This window comes from Chelonoidis abingdonii, chromosome 9, assembly GCF_003597395.2.
Source record: "Chelonoidis abingdonii isolate Lonesome George chromosome 9, CheloAbing_2.0, whole genome shotgun sequence".
NCBI lineage: Eukaryota > Metazoa > Chordata > Testudines > Testudinidae > Chelonoidis > Chelonoidis abingdonii.
Genome location: NC_133777.1, coordinates 16,535,961 through 16,551,090, shown reverse-complemented (window position 1 = coordinate 16,551,090; position 15,130 = coordinate 16,535,961). Strand labels below are relative to the sequence as shown.

Below are 15,130 nucleotides of genomic sequence, written 5' to 3'. Positions count from 1 at the left end.
TTGGATTAAGGAAGCGAAGTGTAGGCATCGCAAACCATGTAGCAAGCACCGGCTAACCCAGGAAGGGGCGGGGGGAGCTGAGAAAGAAGAGAAGAGAGAGATACCCCAGCCTCTGGGTCTTTGGGGGGGGCCCACAGAAGAGTGGGGAACCAGATGAAGGAAAGGAGGTCAGGCCCAATTTAAATGCCCTGACCTGGTGGCAGCGAAAATCAACCCAGCTGGTATGAGCTTGGGGAGTTCAGGTAAGGCCCCCAGACTTTTGAACGCAAAATCCAGGTTTGGGACAGGACCAATGTGACCTAAAGTCAGTTCTGGGACGGAGCTAGATTACCACAGGAGAGATTAGCCAATACAAAATGTGTAGTAATGGTGCCCTGCATGCATCCTTTCAAAGAGTCTACAATGAAGCACAGCCGTTCTCCATCTTTACCTAATGTCAATCTGCCTCCATTTCAAGTCTGCAGGTCTTATTGATGGTCCTGGCAATTAATTGTAGTAGCAGGAGCCTGCCTGCGTCAGCTAAGTACTTGATTCTAACAGGATTCCAGGCCAACCTGCAATCTTTTCGTGTTAGGCTTATTGTAGTTTCTCCCGGCAGACTAATAATTTTCCCTGTAAGAAAAACCTTGAGGCCGAAATCCAGAAAAAAGTCGTCAAGTTCCTGTCTCGCTGCAAACTTTTGTGAACTTGACAAGTCATAAAAGCCTGATCCTACGAGACATGAGATCAAGAAAAAACGCCCCCTGACTGTAAAAAAAAAAACAAAACAAATGGAGATTCTGTGCAACTAGAGAGACTAACAAAAGTTTATGGGCCAAGCTTCCGGGCTACGAACCCATTCACAGATATATGAAGTAAAAAAAAAAATACAGGAGCAGGTATAAATACATGAATGGATGGGGGTGTTTTACCAAGTGTTAGGTCAGTCTAACAAGATAAATCAATTAACAGCAGGAAACCAAGAGAGGAAAAGTAACTTTTGAAGTGGTAAGAGAGAGGCCCATTAAAGACAATTGACAAGAAGGTGTGAGTAACTGTAGGGAGAAATTAGTATTGGGGAAATTAAGTTTAGATTTTGTAATGACTGAACCACTCCTAGTCTTTATTCAGGCCTAATCTGATGGTATCTTGTTTGCAAATTAATTCCAGTTCTGCAGCTTCATGTTGGAGTCTGTTTCTGAAGTTTTTTTGTTGAAGAATTGCCACTTTGAAGTCTGTTAGAATGACCAGAGAGATTAAAGTGTTCTCCTACTGGTTTTTGAATGTTATGATTCCTGATGTTAGATTTGTGTCCATTTATTCTTTTGCATAGAGACTGTCTAGTTTGGCCAATGTACATGCCAGAGGGGCATTGCTGGCACATAGTGGCATATCTCACATTGGTAGATGTGCAGGTGAACGAGCCCTGGATGGTGTGGCTGCTGTGGTTAGGTCCTATGATGGTATCTCTTGAACAGATATGTGGACAGAGTTGGCACCGGGGTTTGTAGCAGGGTTTGGTTCCTGGGTTGGTGGTTTTGTTGTATGGTGTGTAGTTGCCGGCGAGTATTTGCTTCACGTTGGGGGGCTGTCTGTAAGCGCGGACTGGCCTGTCTGCAAAATGTGGCCCATAATCTCTTGGGTCAGTTTCTGTTCTAAATTGTGATAATATAACTGTGACATTATATGATTAAAATATTACCATGTAGGTCATTGTTAAGGCTAAGATTTTGTCATGGTTATTTTTAGTAAAAGTCATGAACAGGTCATGGGCAATAAACAAAAATTCATGGAGTCCGTGAATTGTCCGTGACTTTACTAAAAATAAGCAGGGGGCAGGGCTATGTAAGGGGGAGGAATGGCGTCCCATGGGAGGTTGGGGGGACTGACAGGCTGAGCTCCCCACCATGGCAGGGGGCACAGCCCCAGCTCCAGCAGCCGCAGCAGGGGGGCACAGCCACAGGGGACACACAGCCCCCACTATGGAGCTGGCCACAGCTGCGGGACAGGGGTGCGCAGCCTCCACTGCAGCCCCCTCCAAGCCACAACCAGGGGGCAGTTTGCATGGTCCTGGGAAGCTGCAAAGGGGTATTAGAGCATCACAGTACCTATTTTACATTCCCAAATGTATGTGTCCCTTGGCCTGCTCCCCCAGGGCTTGCATATGGTACAGAACAATTTGTGACCATTTTCAGGAACTTTGGCCTTAAGGAGTAAGACTAGTGTTTTCAGAGCAGCCTAAAGAACTTGGGTACCCAACAGCATTGACTTCCCAACCCTTAGGCTCCTTTGAAAACTCCAGCGGTAGATGTCTTTGTTCATTATATACCTTAACTACTTTGAGAGGCGTGTACTTTAAAGGAGATGCACTATCAGCTTTCACTGCTGGAGTCCATTTTGGATGTTGGCTTTATGATTAAAAAATTAGATTCCCAATTCACAGGGACTGGAGGAATTTCTAATGGAGGGGAGTGTTTTTGATAAAAATACATCTTTCTGTTCCCTATATTTAATTCATCCTGGTATGTCTCATATACTGAGGTGTTTGGAGGTTCTCTGTGTAGATGTATTTCTTTCCCATTGATGCGGGATAGTGTTCTCTAGTATTGCTATCAAGTTATTATTGCCTTTAAAAAGTCATCATTTGCCAACAGTTACCTCAGTTTTTATCTGAGACACCACAGATGTCCTTTGTGCTTAGAAAGAGAAATCATTCTGGGAACTGTACGGTATTAGTTGACTTTTTTTTTTTTAATGGCAATCACTGTATTTGTTGTTAATCTGTGTCCAGAACCTAAGGAATGCCATTAACTTGTTACACTTCTTTCCTGCCAACAGAATGTAGTACTCTTGTAATGTGCTAGATTGAAAGGACTAGCACAATTTCTGTTTATCCACTGAACAGGTACCCTGGAATAAGAGGGTCCAAAGGGAGAGTTATACTGATATTATCACACTGGTTTAAATCCGCACCTTACTTGTACTGATATAACCTTCCTGGGTAAAGAAGCCTATATAGTCTGAGTGGGGCAGCTACTGTTACTGGAGCTCTGCCAGAATGCAATGGAAACAAATCTCCCAACTGGCTTGTCTTAGAGGCAGGAGAGCAGCTATTCACGTACCCCACCAACTTCTTAATATCAGAATGGTTCTCCTCTAGGCCAGCCAAAGGACTCAGCAACTGGATCTGCCTCTCCACAGGCCTCCTGCTAGGGTATCCATGGAGACAGGTTCTTGAAGCATCAGTTCCCCCAGAATATGCTGTGAATTCCACGCATGCCTATAGCCCACCCTGATACGCAGAACATGGACATTCTTATTCCAGGGTATGAGAGCCTTTACTTAGTTCTCTTTGGAATAAAACTGTCCACACAAGGAGTTACACCATTTTAACTGTATCAGTATAAGTATACAACTACAACAGGTAAAACTTTCCCATGTAGACCAGCCCTAAGCAGGGGCTTCCTGCTGCCTGTGGTAAGTACTCCATTTCCTCCATCCTAATGGAAATGGAAAAGAATGTTATGCTGGAGGGTGTTGGTAGACACCCACCAGTGTGTGTTTGATCTGTGAGCAATCACACACCTCACTGAAGCCAACACCAAACCCTTTCCCTCAACCTGAATGAGGGAGCAAATACATGCTCCTTTGTTTTCTGATAGCTGGAACCATAGAGACTACTGCCCAAACATGGACCAGCATAACAAGGCTGGAATAGAAGCTGAGCTATGGGGGCTGAGAAGTTTCCATTGCAAATGCAGGAGCTGAAATTGGTTGGACTGCAGCAGTATGTGTGTCTGTGGGAGGGAGAAGCAGAAGGTCATCAGGAAATCAGCTAGGAAAGCCAAGAGAGGACCAGAGAAGCACTGGCAGCGTGGCGATGAGAGGAACAGGAAGCCAGGAGTGAGTACTTGTTTTAGGCAGAATGCTGGCCACAGCAGGCTTGGAATTGTGAACAAGGAAGGAAACTGCCTCCTGTTGTCTGTTTCTACAGTGCATAAGAAAGAGGAATTTGTGTACACTCTTTGGCGTAATCCTGTTTATTTACAAAGAAATACCACACTTGTGTCATCAATTTCTGGTCATAACACAAACAACCCAGAAAGGCCTTGAATATTAGCTAACTACTTAGGCCAAAAGGGACAATAATATTCCCAGCTGGCTACTGTTGGTTGACACACCAGAGCACAGTTAGCAGTCAGACCATTCCAGTGGGGTCGGTCAGTGCCACCTGAGGTCACACACACACAGTACACAAATGGCATGTGGCTAAGACAGCCATGTCGGGTCCACTAGCCTCCCCCTACAGGAAAGAAGATGGTGACAAATTTGAGTGCCATGACATTATTTCCAAACTGCATTCCCTAGTTATGATTAACTCCACTCTTTTGCAAAAATGAAAGAGAAATTTGAATTTCTGCTCCCTGCATCCTCTCAATATTGCCTCTGTCATTTTCTCACTGCAGAGCACAACCTATTACAGAGAATGAGCTAGTGAAGAGGACAAAGGAGATAAATTTCTGGGTCCTCGCTTCATGCGATACTGGGACTTTGCCCTGTTTGCTTTGCACTGCACATGTGACTGGCCCAGTTCTGCCAGACAGAAGTCAGTGGCTTTTCTTTTTTGCAAACTTTCAGAGAAAATGTGCCCTGGACATTGTGCTGAGCTGACTGACACCGGAAGGTTTGGGCAGTCTCTGGAGGGGAAGCACTAAAACAGGACTGTCCTGCTGAATACTGTGGGGCTGGTAAGTATGTAATGAGATGCAGTGAGGAAAGGGTTGGGGAGGATTAATAAGAGGTAGGCCTGAATTAACCCCACATGTGGACCTTGTATTCACAGCTAGGTTTGCAGAGTTTGCAGCTCAAACCCCAGTCGGTAATGGACCAAAGCCAAAGAACCCAAACTTTTTGCAGCATTTTGTATTCTGTCTCATTCTCTCTCCATCCTTCCTCAATCAGAGATGGGCCCAAGAAATGAAGGATGATCCTTTGCTGACTCAGGAAGTCTAAGATTAATTCCTGGTTGTCCCACAAGCTCCCTGTGTGACCTGGGGCAAGTCGCTTCATCTCTCTGTCTCCGTTTCTCATTTGTGAAATGGTGATAACAATTAGAGCTGTGCAAAAAAAAATTTTAAAAACCCTCGTTTTGGGTCAAACTGACAATGAAATTTTACAGACTGTTTGGTGAATCAAAAATTTGGAAAAAAAATGGTTTCTGGTTGAATTAAAATTTTCATTTTGATGCTGACCATTTTGAATCTTTCCGATTTGTTGTTTAATAACATTAAAGGATTTCTTTTAAATGAAAAGTCGTTTCAAACGGAAAAATCAAAATGTTTTGCTTCAAAAACGTTTGAAACAAAACACTATGATTTTTTCAGATTTTTGCTTTTGTTTGTTTTTTTTTTCAACCAGAACAATTTGGCAAAACTGACACACATTATTGAAATGTTTCACTGTCACCAGATTCTCTTTTTTTTTTGGCCAGAAAAAAAGTTTCAGATGAAAAATTTCACTCCGCTCTAATAATAACTCTTCCTTTCTCCCACTCCTTGTCTGACTTCTCTATATAGATTGAAATCTCCTCAGAGCAGAGAATGATTCTTATCTGTGCGTGTGTGTGCCTGTGTGTGTGTGTGTGTGTGTGTGTGTGTGGAATGCCTAGTGCAATTGAGCCCTGAGTTCAGCTGAGGCCCCTACATACTACTGTAATACAAAGAATAATGAATGTTTGACTACAGACACTCCAAAGTCCACAGGCACTTGGATCTAATGCTTTAGTTCAGCTCGTTGTAAAGCTGGGAGCCTTCTGTAAAATTTGGATTCTGGTTTGATTTCAAACATCCCATCGCCAAGTTCAGAATGTTGCATTCTGGGATTTTAATTGGGCCCCCTCTCTGACACCCCCAAATTAAGACTGAATTAAATTAAGAAACTCTGACTGGCGGAACCTATTCTGCAAACTGTCTGTTTACTGAGCACTCCGAGTATGGTACAGTCGATAGAGCAGCAGCCCAAGGTTAAGCCCTAGGAACAGAGCCAGTTTTGGGGCTTTCACTGTCCTAGGCAGACTAAAAACTCTACGTCACCCATAGCGCTTAGTCTATAATAAACCTTTCACAAAACATTTTCCTGCCTCAAGCAACCTCTCTTTCTGCTTGTTTGGCAGAACTGGCTCTGCCTGGAAGTTTGCATTATCTTCTGGCTGTAATGCTCTCTCATATCTATATAAGACATATATAGGATTCCCTCATTTCTACAGTTACACCTGCCTCCTCTCCATATAGCCAATTGAGCTACTGTGCAGTGTTAAGTCTCTGTGCACTTGGGGCTCAATCCTGCAACATATGCTGAGCAACCTGTCCTGATCCACCAACGCACTAAGTGTGGGGTTAATGTGCCTGAAGTCAATGGAGCTAGTCACTACTTAGAAGTTCAGTGTGTCTCAAATGATTTGCTGGATCAGAACAGAGTGAGCAGCCTTGTGCAAGACTGAGCCCTTAGAGAAGATGACATGGAAAAAAGGCTGAAAGCAATTGCTTTGAGGGTATTTCAAAACAAAACCAACATGATCATTGTTTTATCATCATCATTTGCCATGATGTTCTGCAGTAAAATATCTTCCTGAATTGGAGACTGGAGAGACAAGGTAATCTCTTTTATTGGACCAACTTCTGTTGAAAAGCCAGCTTCTGTGGGTGATTAAAGCAGAGGCAACACATAACTGTTGTGTGTGTGTGTGTGTGTGTGAGGGATGTATTTTGTACCCACTCCCTGCCAAAAAAAAAAAAACCCAAAAAAACAACCTGGCAGAAATCTGAAGGGGGAGGGGGGGCAGAGGGACACATGACCCTATGTGTCCGTCCTCCCCATGTATCGTCTCTGATGCCGTATGTTGGGGCTGAAGATTTTCTCCCTCAGTCGTGTGAAACTAGGGCAGGGGTGGGCAAACTTTTTTGGGCCAAGGGCCACATCTGGGTGGGGAAATTGTATGCAGGGCTGGGGCAGGGGGTTGGGGTGCGGGAGGGATTGTGGCATGTGGGAGGGGGTGGGGTGCAGGAAGGGGCTCAGGGCAAGAGATTGGGGCAGAGTAGGGGTGCAGGGTATATTAGGGGGCTCAGGGAAGGAGGTTGAGGTGCAGGAGGAGTGCAGGAGGGGGCTCAGGGCAGGAGTGGTGCTGACTGCGGGAGGGGGCTCAGGGCAGGGGGTTGGGGTGCAGAAGGAGTGCAGGGTGCGGCAGGGGACTCAGGGCAGGGGGTTGGGATGCACAGGAGTTGGGATGCAGCCTGGAGCTCAGGGCAGGGGGTTAGGATGCAGGAGGGGTGTGGGGTGTACGAGAGGTGGCTCAGGGCAGGGAGTTTGGGTACAGAAGGGGTCCAAGGTGCAGGCAGAGGGCTAAGGGCAGTGAGTTGCAGGGTGGGGTTCGGGCTCTGGCCCAGCACCGTTTACCTAAAGCAGTGCTGCGCAACTCCAGCACTGCGCCACTTTAGGAAGCACTGCAGCCCCTGAGAGGGGGGAGGCGAAGGGCTCCACGCGTGCTGCCCTTGCCATGCCTTCAGGTATCTCCCCCGAAGCTCCCATTGGCTGCAGTTCCCCATTCTCAGCCAATGGGAGCTGCACAGGGCGGTGCTTGTAGGCAAGGGGAACGCACGGAGTCCTCTGCCCCCCGCCTGGGAGCCATAGGGACGTGATGCCGGCCACTTCTGAGACCGGCGCGTGGCCTCTGGGGGGCAATCCCGCGGGCCTGATCCGAAGCCCTGAAGGGCCGGATCCAGCCCACAGGCCATAGTTTGTCCACCCCTGCACTAGAGCATATTTTCCTCTGTCTGGGATTTATTTATCTGGGTTTTCTGCTCTCTCTCCCAGAAATTGGCCCTTATTTTCTGAAGCACCCTTGATTGATTCTCTGAGATTCCACAAATGGAGTCTGAAGGACTTTGTTAACACTTTGATACAGTCCAAGTCATTTACAGCAGTTCAGTTTTTAAAGAAAAAAAGCAGCGAAAAGCTTTAGACTGAGGCACTGAGTAGGAGTTAATTGTGGCTGTACACGGCCATCATGGGAAAAATTTACTCTAGCTATAGGAGCCCGCTATGGCTTCCTAGTGTATCACAGTAATCCTAAAGCAATGGCAAACTGTCATTGAACACTGCCTCAAAATACATGGAGTAGAGCGGGGACCACTCTGTGTAGATTTTATTTCTATTTTAACTTATATGTGGTTGTGATGGTTTTGTTATTTATCTTTTCAGCTGCCGAAAGGCATCACCCAACCAGGCACGCTGACTAATACTGTAAGCCATTCACTGTATGTCTCTTATTTTCCCCCATGAGACAGCAGCACATATGATACAAAAAGAAAAGCCGCAGGCAGGCCCACAACAATGATCCCCATCTAAGCGAATATTAATGTCAGCTCTTGCAACCTAAGATAAATAGAGTCTCACACCCAACTGTTGGAAAGAACCATTCCCAAAAGCCTAAAGACTTATAAAAGAGGAGCTACCACTTGCCATGAACCTTGCACAAGAAACTAAAGGAGTGAAGAGAATGTAATAAGATTAAGGGAGCAGCAGATAAAATCAGTCAGGGTCATAAAGTGGCCTCTCATTTTGTGCACATACAGAGTTTGCATACACAATTGCTGCAAAATAATTGGTCTGGAAAATTAGACCAATAATTGTCTTGGTCTGGAAAATTAGACCAAGACAATGGAAATTGAGGACATTCAATCAACATTGTGCAAGATACAGCCTGAAACTCTTACAGTCCCATCTCAGTATCACTGTCCCTATTGTTATACTATTGTAGCATCTAAGGCATCAGGGCCCCATTAGACAGGCACTGTACAAACACATGTTAAAATACAGCCCCTTTACCAAAGGAGGTTACAGTCTAAGTTTCGACAAAAAATGCATGTGGACAAAACAAACAAAAGGGAGCTGGTGGAGTACAAGGTAACAATAAAGCAAACATATCTTAAATGCCCATGACTATTAGGGTACGTCTACACTACGGGATTATTCCGATTTTACATAAACCAGTTTTATAAAACAGATTGCATAAAGTCGAGTGCACGCGGCCACACTAAGCACATTAATTCGGCAGTGTGCGTCCATGGTCCGAGGCTAGCGTCGATTTCCGGAGCGTTGCACTGTGGGTAGCTATTCCGTAGCTATCCCATAGTTGCCGCAGTCTCCCCTGCCCCTTGGAATTCCTGGGTTGAGAGCCCAGTGGCTGATGGGGCAAAAATCATTGTCACGGGTGGTTCTGGGTAAATGTCGTCAGTCATTCCTTCCTCCGGGAAAGCAACGGCAGACAATCATTTCGCGCCCTTTTTCCCTGGATTGCCCTGGCAGACGCCATAGCACGGCAACCATGGAGCCCGTTCAGCTTTTTTTTTTTTTTTTTTACAGTCACCGTATGTGTACTGGATGCCGCGGACAGAGGCGATACTCCAGCGCTACACAGCAGCATTCATTTGCTTTTGCATGATAGCAGAGATGGTTATCAGTCGTTCTGTACCGTCTGCTTGCCGGTGTAAATTGGCAATGAGATGACGGTTATCTGTCTTTCTGTACTGTCTGCTGCTATCATGGGTGCCCCTGGCTGAGATCAGCCGGGGGCGCAAAGGCAAAACTGGGAATGACTCCCCGAGTCAATCCCTCCTTTATGGTTCTAAAAATAGAGTCAGTCCTGCCTAGAATATGGGGCAAGTGTACTAGAGAACCAGTGTATCAGAGAGCACAGCTGCTCTGTGTCAGATCCCGCAGAAATGATGAGCTACATGCCATTTCACGGGGGGTGCCCCTGCAACAACCCCACCCGTTGCTTCCCTCCTCCCCCAACCTTCCTGGGCTACTACGTTGCAGTGTCCCCCCCATTTGTGTCATGAAGTTATAAAGAATGCAGGAATAAGAAACAGTGACTTGTTAGTGAGATAAAATGAGGGGGAGGCAGCCTCCGGTGCTATGACAGTCCAGGCAGGACATTAAGCGTGTGGGGGAGAAGAAGCCCAGCATGCCGCTGCTATGACAGTCCAGGCAGGACAGAATCTTTTCTTTACACAGGAAAGGGAGGGGCTGATGGAGCTCAGCCCCCAGTTGCTATGATGAGGACGGTTACCAGCCGTTCTGTACCATCTACTGGGAATGACGAGAATCATTCCTATTTTCACCCAGGTGCCCGGCCAGCCTCACCTGAAGCCAGCCAGGAGCACTCACGGGTTGATAACAAGGACGGCTACCAGTCCTACTGCACCATCTGCCACCGGGCAGGGGAGAGGAGTGGATACTGCTCTTCACTGCTGCAGCATCGCGTCTACCAGCAGCATTCAGTAGACATAGGGTGACATTGAAAGAAGTCAAGAAACGATTTCTTTCCCTTTTCTTCACGTGGGGGGTGGGGGGGGGAGTAAATTGATGAGCTGTTCCCCTGAACCACGCCGGACAATGTGTTTGAACCTACAGGCATTGGAGCTCAGCCAAGAATGCAAATACTTTTCGGAGACTGCTGTGGACTGTGGGATAGCTGGAGTCCTCAGTACCCCCCCCCTCCCTCCATGAGCGTCCATTTGAGTCTCTGGCTTCCCGTTACGCTTGTCACGCAGCACTGTGTAGCCTGGAGATTTTTTTTTTCAAACGCTTTGGCATTTCGTCTTCTGTAACGGAGCTTTGATAGAACAGATTTGTTCCCCATACAGCGATCAGATCCAGTATCTCCCGTAACGGTCCATGCTGGAGCTCTTTTTGGATTTGGGACTGCATTGCCACCCGTGCTGATCAGCAGAGCTCCACGCTGGGCAAACAGGAAATGAAATTCAAAAGTTCGCAGGGCTTTTCCTGTTTACCTGGCCACTGCATCCGAGTTCAGATTGCTGTCCAGAGCGGTCACAGTGGTGCACTGTGGGATACCGCCCGGAGGCCAATACCGTCGATTTGTGGCCACACTAACCCTAATCCGATATGGTAATACCAATTTTAGCGCTACTCCTCCGTCGGGGAGGAGTACAGAAATCAGTTTAAAGAGCCCTTTATATCGATATAAAGGGCTTTATGTGGACGGGTGCAGGGTTAAATCGGTTTAAGGCTGCTAAATTCAGTTTAAATGCGTAGTGTAGACCAGGCCTTAGTTGTGGATAGGGTGACCAGATGTCCCAATTTTGTAGGGAGAGTCCCGATTTTGGGATCTTTTTCTTATATAGGCTCCTGTTACCCCCTACCCCCCATCTCGATTTTTCACATTTGCTGTCTGGTCACCCTAGTTGTGGAGCCACCAATATAGTACGCAGCCTTCATTCATACTTACAGAACTCCACCAGCAGATACTTAGTCTCCTTCAGTGCTCTGTCAAAGTTGCTCTTTTTCAGCACCAGAATGTTGTTCTCCTCTTTGATTTTGGGGAGTCTGGCTCTCTTTGGCTTTGTTTCTTTTGGGCCTATGCCATCCTCTGCTCCAAGACTCAAGAGAAATGGTAAAATGAGGAATGAAAGCCAGAGCATCTTCATCCTGCACCTACTGCACTTCACAGGCACAGAGTGAGAAAAAGGGACTACGAGCTGAATGTTTGCTGTGAAAATGGCCCTTACCTTATCAGCAGACCAAGTGGCTAATTCCCACATGATAACATTGATAACAAAGTCTGCCATGAGTGGAACCAACCTTGCTCCTGTACAGGAAAGTCAGAGCTCTTAATTGATATGATCACTTTTTAGCAATGCTTGGAAAACAAATTCCTGGGCAGGTAAGGGGGGAAGGTTCTCGTGAGCATTATAATTAATGAGAACAATATCTGGAGAGGGAGAGAGGAAATACTGAATAAAGCTTGGTTATAGAAATGTTCTTAATTATAGGTACATTATTAATTCAACTCACATCAGCTATGTTATTAACTTTACCCAGAATTGATGTAGAGATGACACGGATGTCCCCTCAGGAACTTAGGTGCCTATGAACATAAGAGGGCCTTGATAACTGCTCGTAATATTTGATCATCTGTTATACTAATGGGACTGCTTACTGAAGGTCTGATCCAAACCCCATTGGCATTAATAGAAAGACTCTCATTGGTTTACGAGGGTGTTGGATCATGTCCCAAGGGTACAATTCAGTGGGTGAAATCTTGGCTTCACTGAAATCAGTGGGAGTTTTGTCACTGGCTTCATTGGAGGCAGGATTTCACCTATTTTGAGAAATGGTAGCAGCATCTGGCCCATAGTAATTAGCTAATGTCTCCATAGACCAGTGTTTCTCAAACTAGGGTCGCCACTTGTGTAGTGAAAGCCCCTGGTGGGTCGGGCCTGTTTGTTTACCTGCCCCATCTGCAGGTTTGGCCGATCGTGGCTCCCACTGGCCACAGTTTGCCACTGCAGGCCAAAGGGAGCTGCTGGAAGCGGCAGCCAGTATGTCCCTCGGCCTGTGCCACTTCCAGCAGCTCCCATTGGCCTGGAGCAGCAAACTACGGCCAGTGGGACCACAGACTTTGAAGGCGCAAAGCACTCTGTAAATCCAAAGCAGCATTACTGTAAACTGTTAGAATTCTATACAGTGCCTATGTGGATCCCCGTTTCAGAGTATGTTGAAGAATATCCTTACGGAGAGATGGTGCATTGCAGGAATAACAGATGGTTTATTTCCCAGAATATTTGCCACATGGTAACTAAAAAAGAAAGGCTTGTACATTCCTAACGTCCTTTTCTTAGATTATTGACCGGAGTGCAGTATAGTGTTCGGGCCAAAGTTACAGCTTCTGCAGAGAAGACCAAATGATCTGTTGTGAATCTTCACAATTGCTTGCCTTCCTTTGACATCTTACTGAATCTCTTCTTTACGGACATTTCCAGGGTGTAGATGGCCATTTCTTTCCTGGAAAAGTATTGAATGGTGTCTTCACCATTATAATTTTTTTTCTTAAAGTAGTCATTCAGAGGGTCAGGATGATACCATTTCTGAGATAGTCAGGAAACCTGTTCTAGAAGGTCCACTTACTCATGGCTATAGAGGCATCTGGTTTTTGAGAAGAAGAAAGGGAGAACATGAAAATAGGTCTTGGGGAAGGAAGGTGTGATCCAGTGGCTAGGTCTTGTTTCCAGTCTCATCTCCGCTATTGTTCTGATCTGTGACCTCAGATAAGTCACTTTACACCTCTGACCCTTAGCTTCTCCATCTATACAATGGCAGTAATACTGTTACCTTCCTTTGTGGAACACCTGGAGATATAAAAACAACGAGGAGTCCGGTGACACTTTAAAGACTAACAGATTTATTTGGGCATAGGGTTTTTACCCACAAAAGCTTTTCTTCAGATGCATGGTGTGACGGGTTGATCACAGAACCCCCCGTGGGAGCTGCCACCTGATGTGCCAAGACTACCTTTGCTCTTGCTTTCCCTGGCAGCTTGGGACCCCAGCACCGTGTCTTGCTGAGCCAGACATGCCAGTCTGCTCCAACACAGACCCAGGGTCTGAATTACTCACCCCAAAGCTGCAGACTTAACTGAAAGCAGCTTACAGAAGTGTACTTGTCTTTTAACACTCAGATGCTCAACTCCCAATGGGGTCTAAACCCAAATAAAACCATTTTACCCTATATAAAGCTTATACAAGGTAAACTCATAAATTGTTCACGCTCTATAACACTGATAGAGAGATATGCACAGCTGTCCCCCCAACCCCCCAGGTATTAATATATACTCTGGGTTAATTAATAAGTAAAAAGTGATTTTATGAAATACAGAAAGTAGGATTTAAGTGGTTCCAAGTAGTAACAGACAGAGCAAAGTGAATTACCAAGCAAAATAAAATAAAACACGCAAGTCTGTCTAATACAGTAAGAAACTGAATACAGATAAGATTTCACCCTGAAAGATACTTCAATATGTTTCTTTCACAGACTGGATGCCTTCCTCGTCTGGGCACAATCCTTTCCCCTGGTACAGCTCTTGTTTCAGCTCAGGTGGTAGCTAGGGGAGTCCTCATGATGGCTGCCCCTCTTTCTTCTGTTCCACCCATTTATATATCTTTTGCATTAGGTGGGAATCCTTTGTCCCTCTGGGTTCCCACCCCCTTTCTCAATGGAAAAGCAGTAGGTTAAAGATGGATTCCAGTTCAGGTGACATGATCACATGTCACTGTAAGACTTCGTTACCCGCTTGCCAGAGCACAGGTACACAGGAAGACTTGCAGGTAAAACAGAGCCATCTGCAGTCAATTGTCCTGATTAATGGGAGTCATCAAGATTCCAAACTACCATGAATGGCCCACACTTTGCATAATTACAATAGGGCCTCAGTTATATTTCATATTTCTAGTTTCAGATACAAGAGTGGTACATGTATACAAATAAGATGATCATGCTCAGTAGATTATAAGCTTTGTAATGATACCTTACAAGAGACCTTTTGCATGAAGCATATTCCAGTTACATTAGCATATTTTCATAAAATCATATAGAGTGCAACATCGCACTTGGAGTGAAAATTATAGATACAGCCATAAATATATGTATTATACGTATACTTATGCATATATTTATGCCTGTATCTGTAATTTTTACTCATGCATCTGAAGAAGGGTTTTTTTACTCATGAAAGCTTATGCTCAAATAAATGTTAGTCTTTAAGGTGCCACCGGACTCCTCCTTTTTGTGGATACAGACTAACACAGCTGCCCCCTGATACTTGACACCTGGAAACATAGGGATGAAAAATACTGTATAAAGGGGTGTTACTTGTTCAAAGCGCAAACCAAAACTGTTAATTACAAGCTATTAGTTATCAGTTGTCATAAATATACACAGGGCAGCTGTACTGAATTGCCTTGCCTGTAAGGGGTTAATCAGTTCAATTAATCTGGTTGGCACCTGACCAGAAGGCCCAATGGGGAAAGAAGATACTTTCAAATCTGTTTGGGGGAGGTTTTTGTTTGGGCTCTCTTTGTTTGTTCTCTCTCCTATAAAGAGAGAGAGACCAGGACAGGAAAAAACATCTCCTAAAAACATACCTGAAATGAGCATCTAAGATTACAAAAATTGTAAGTAAAGCAAAGAAATGCATTAGATTATCTTTTATTTTAACTTGTGAATTTTTCCTCTGCTAAAAGGTAATTTTATTCCTGTTTTGTAACTGGGAAGCAGAGCCAGAGTGGAATCC

The 15,130-nt window shown here is 45.3% G+C and overlaps 1 protein-coding gene across 1 annotated transcript in view; it reads right to left on the bottom strand.

The window, feature by feature from the left end:
• Window positions 1-11,498, bottom strand: part of PDILT (protein disulfide isomerase like, testis expressed) — a 42,930-nt gene extending 31,432 nt beyond the window's left edge. Inside the window, exon 1 of the mRNA XM_032802172.2 lies at window positions 11,291-11,498. Within this exon, the coding sequence (XP_032658063.1) occupies window positions 11,291-11,489 (199 nt within the window). The 5' untranslated portion in view covers window positions 11,490-11,498. The remainder of the gene's footprint in view (window positions 1-11,290) is intronic.
• Window positions 11,499-15,130: the final 3,632 nt, after the last annotated feature.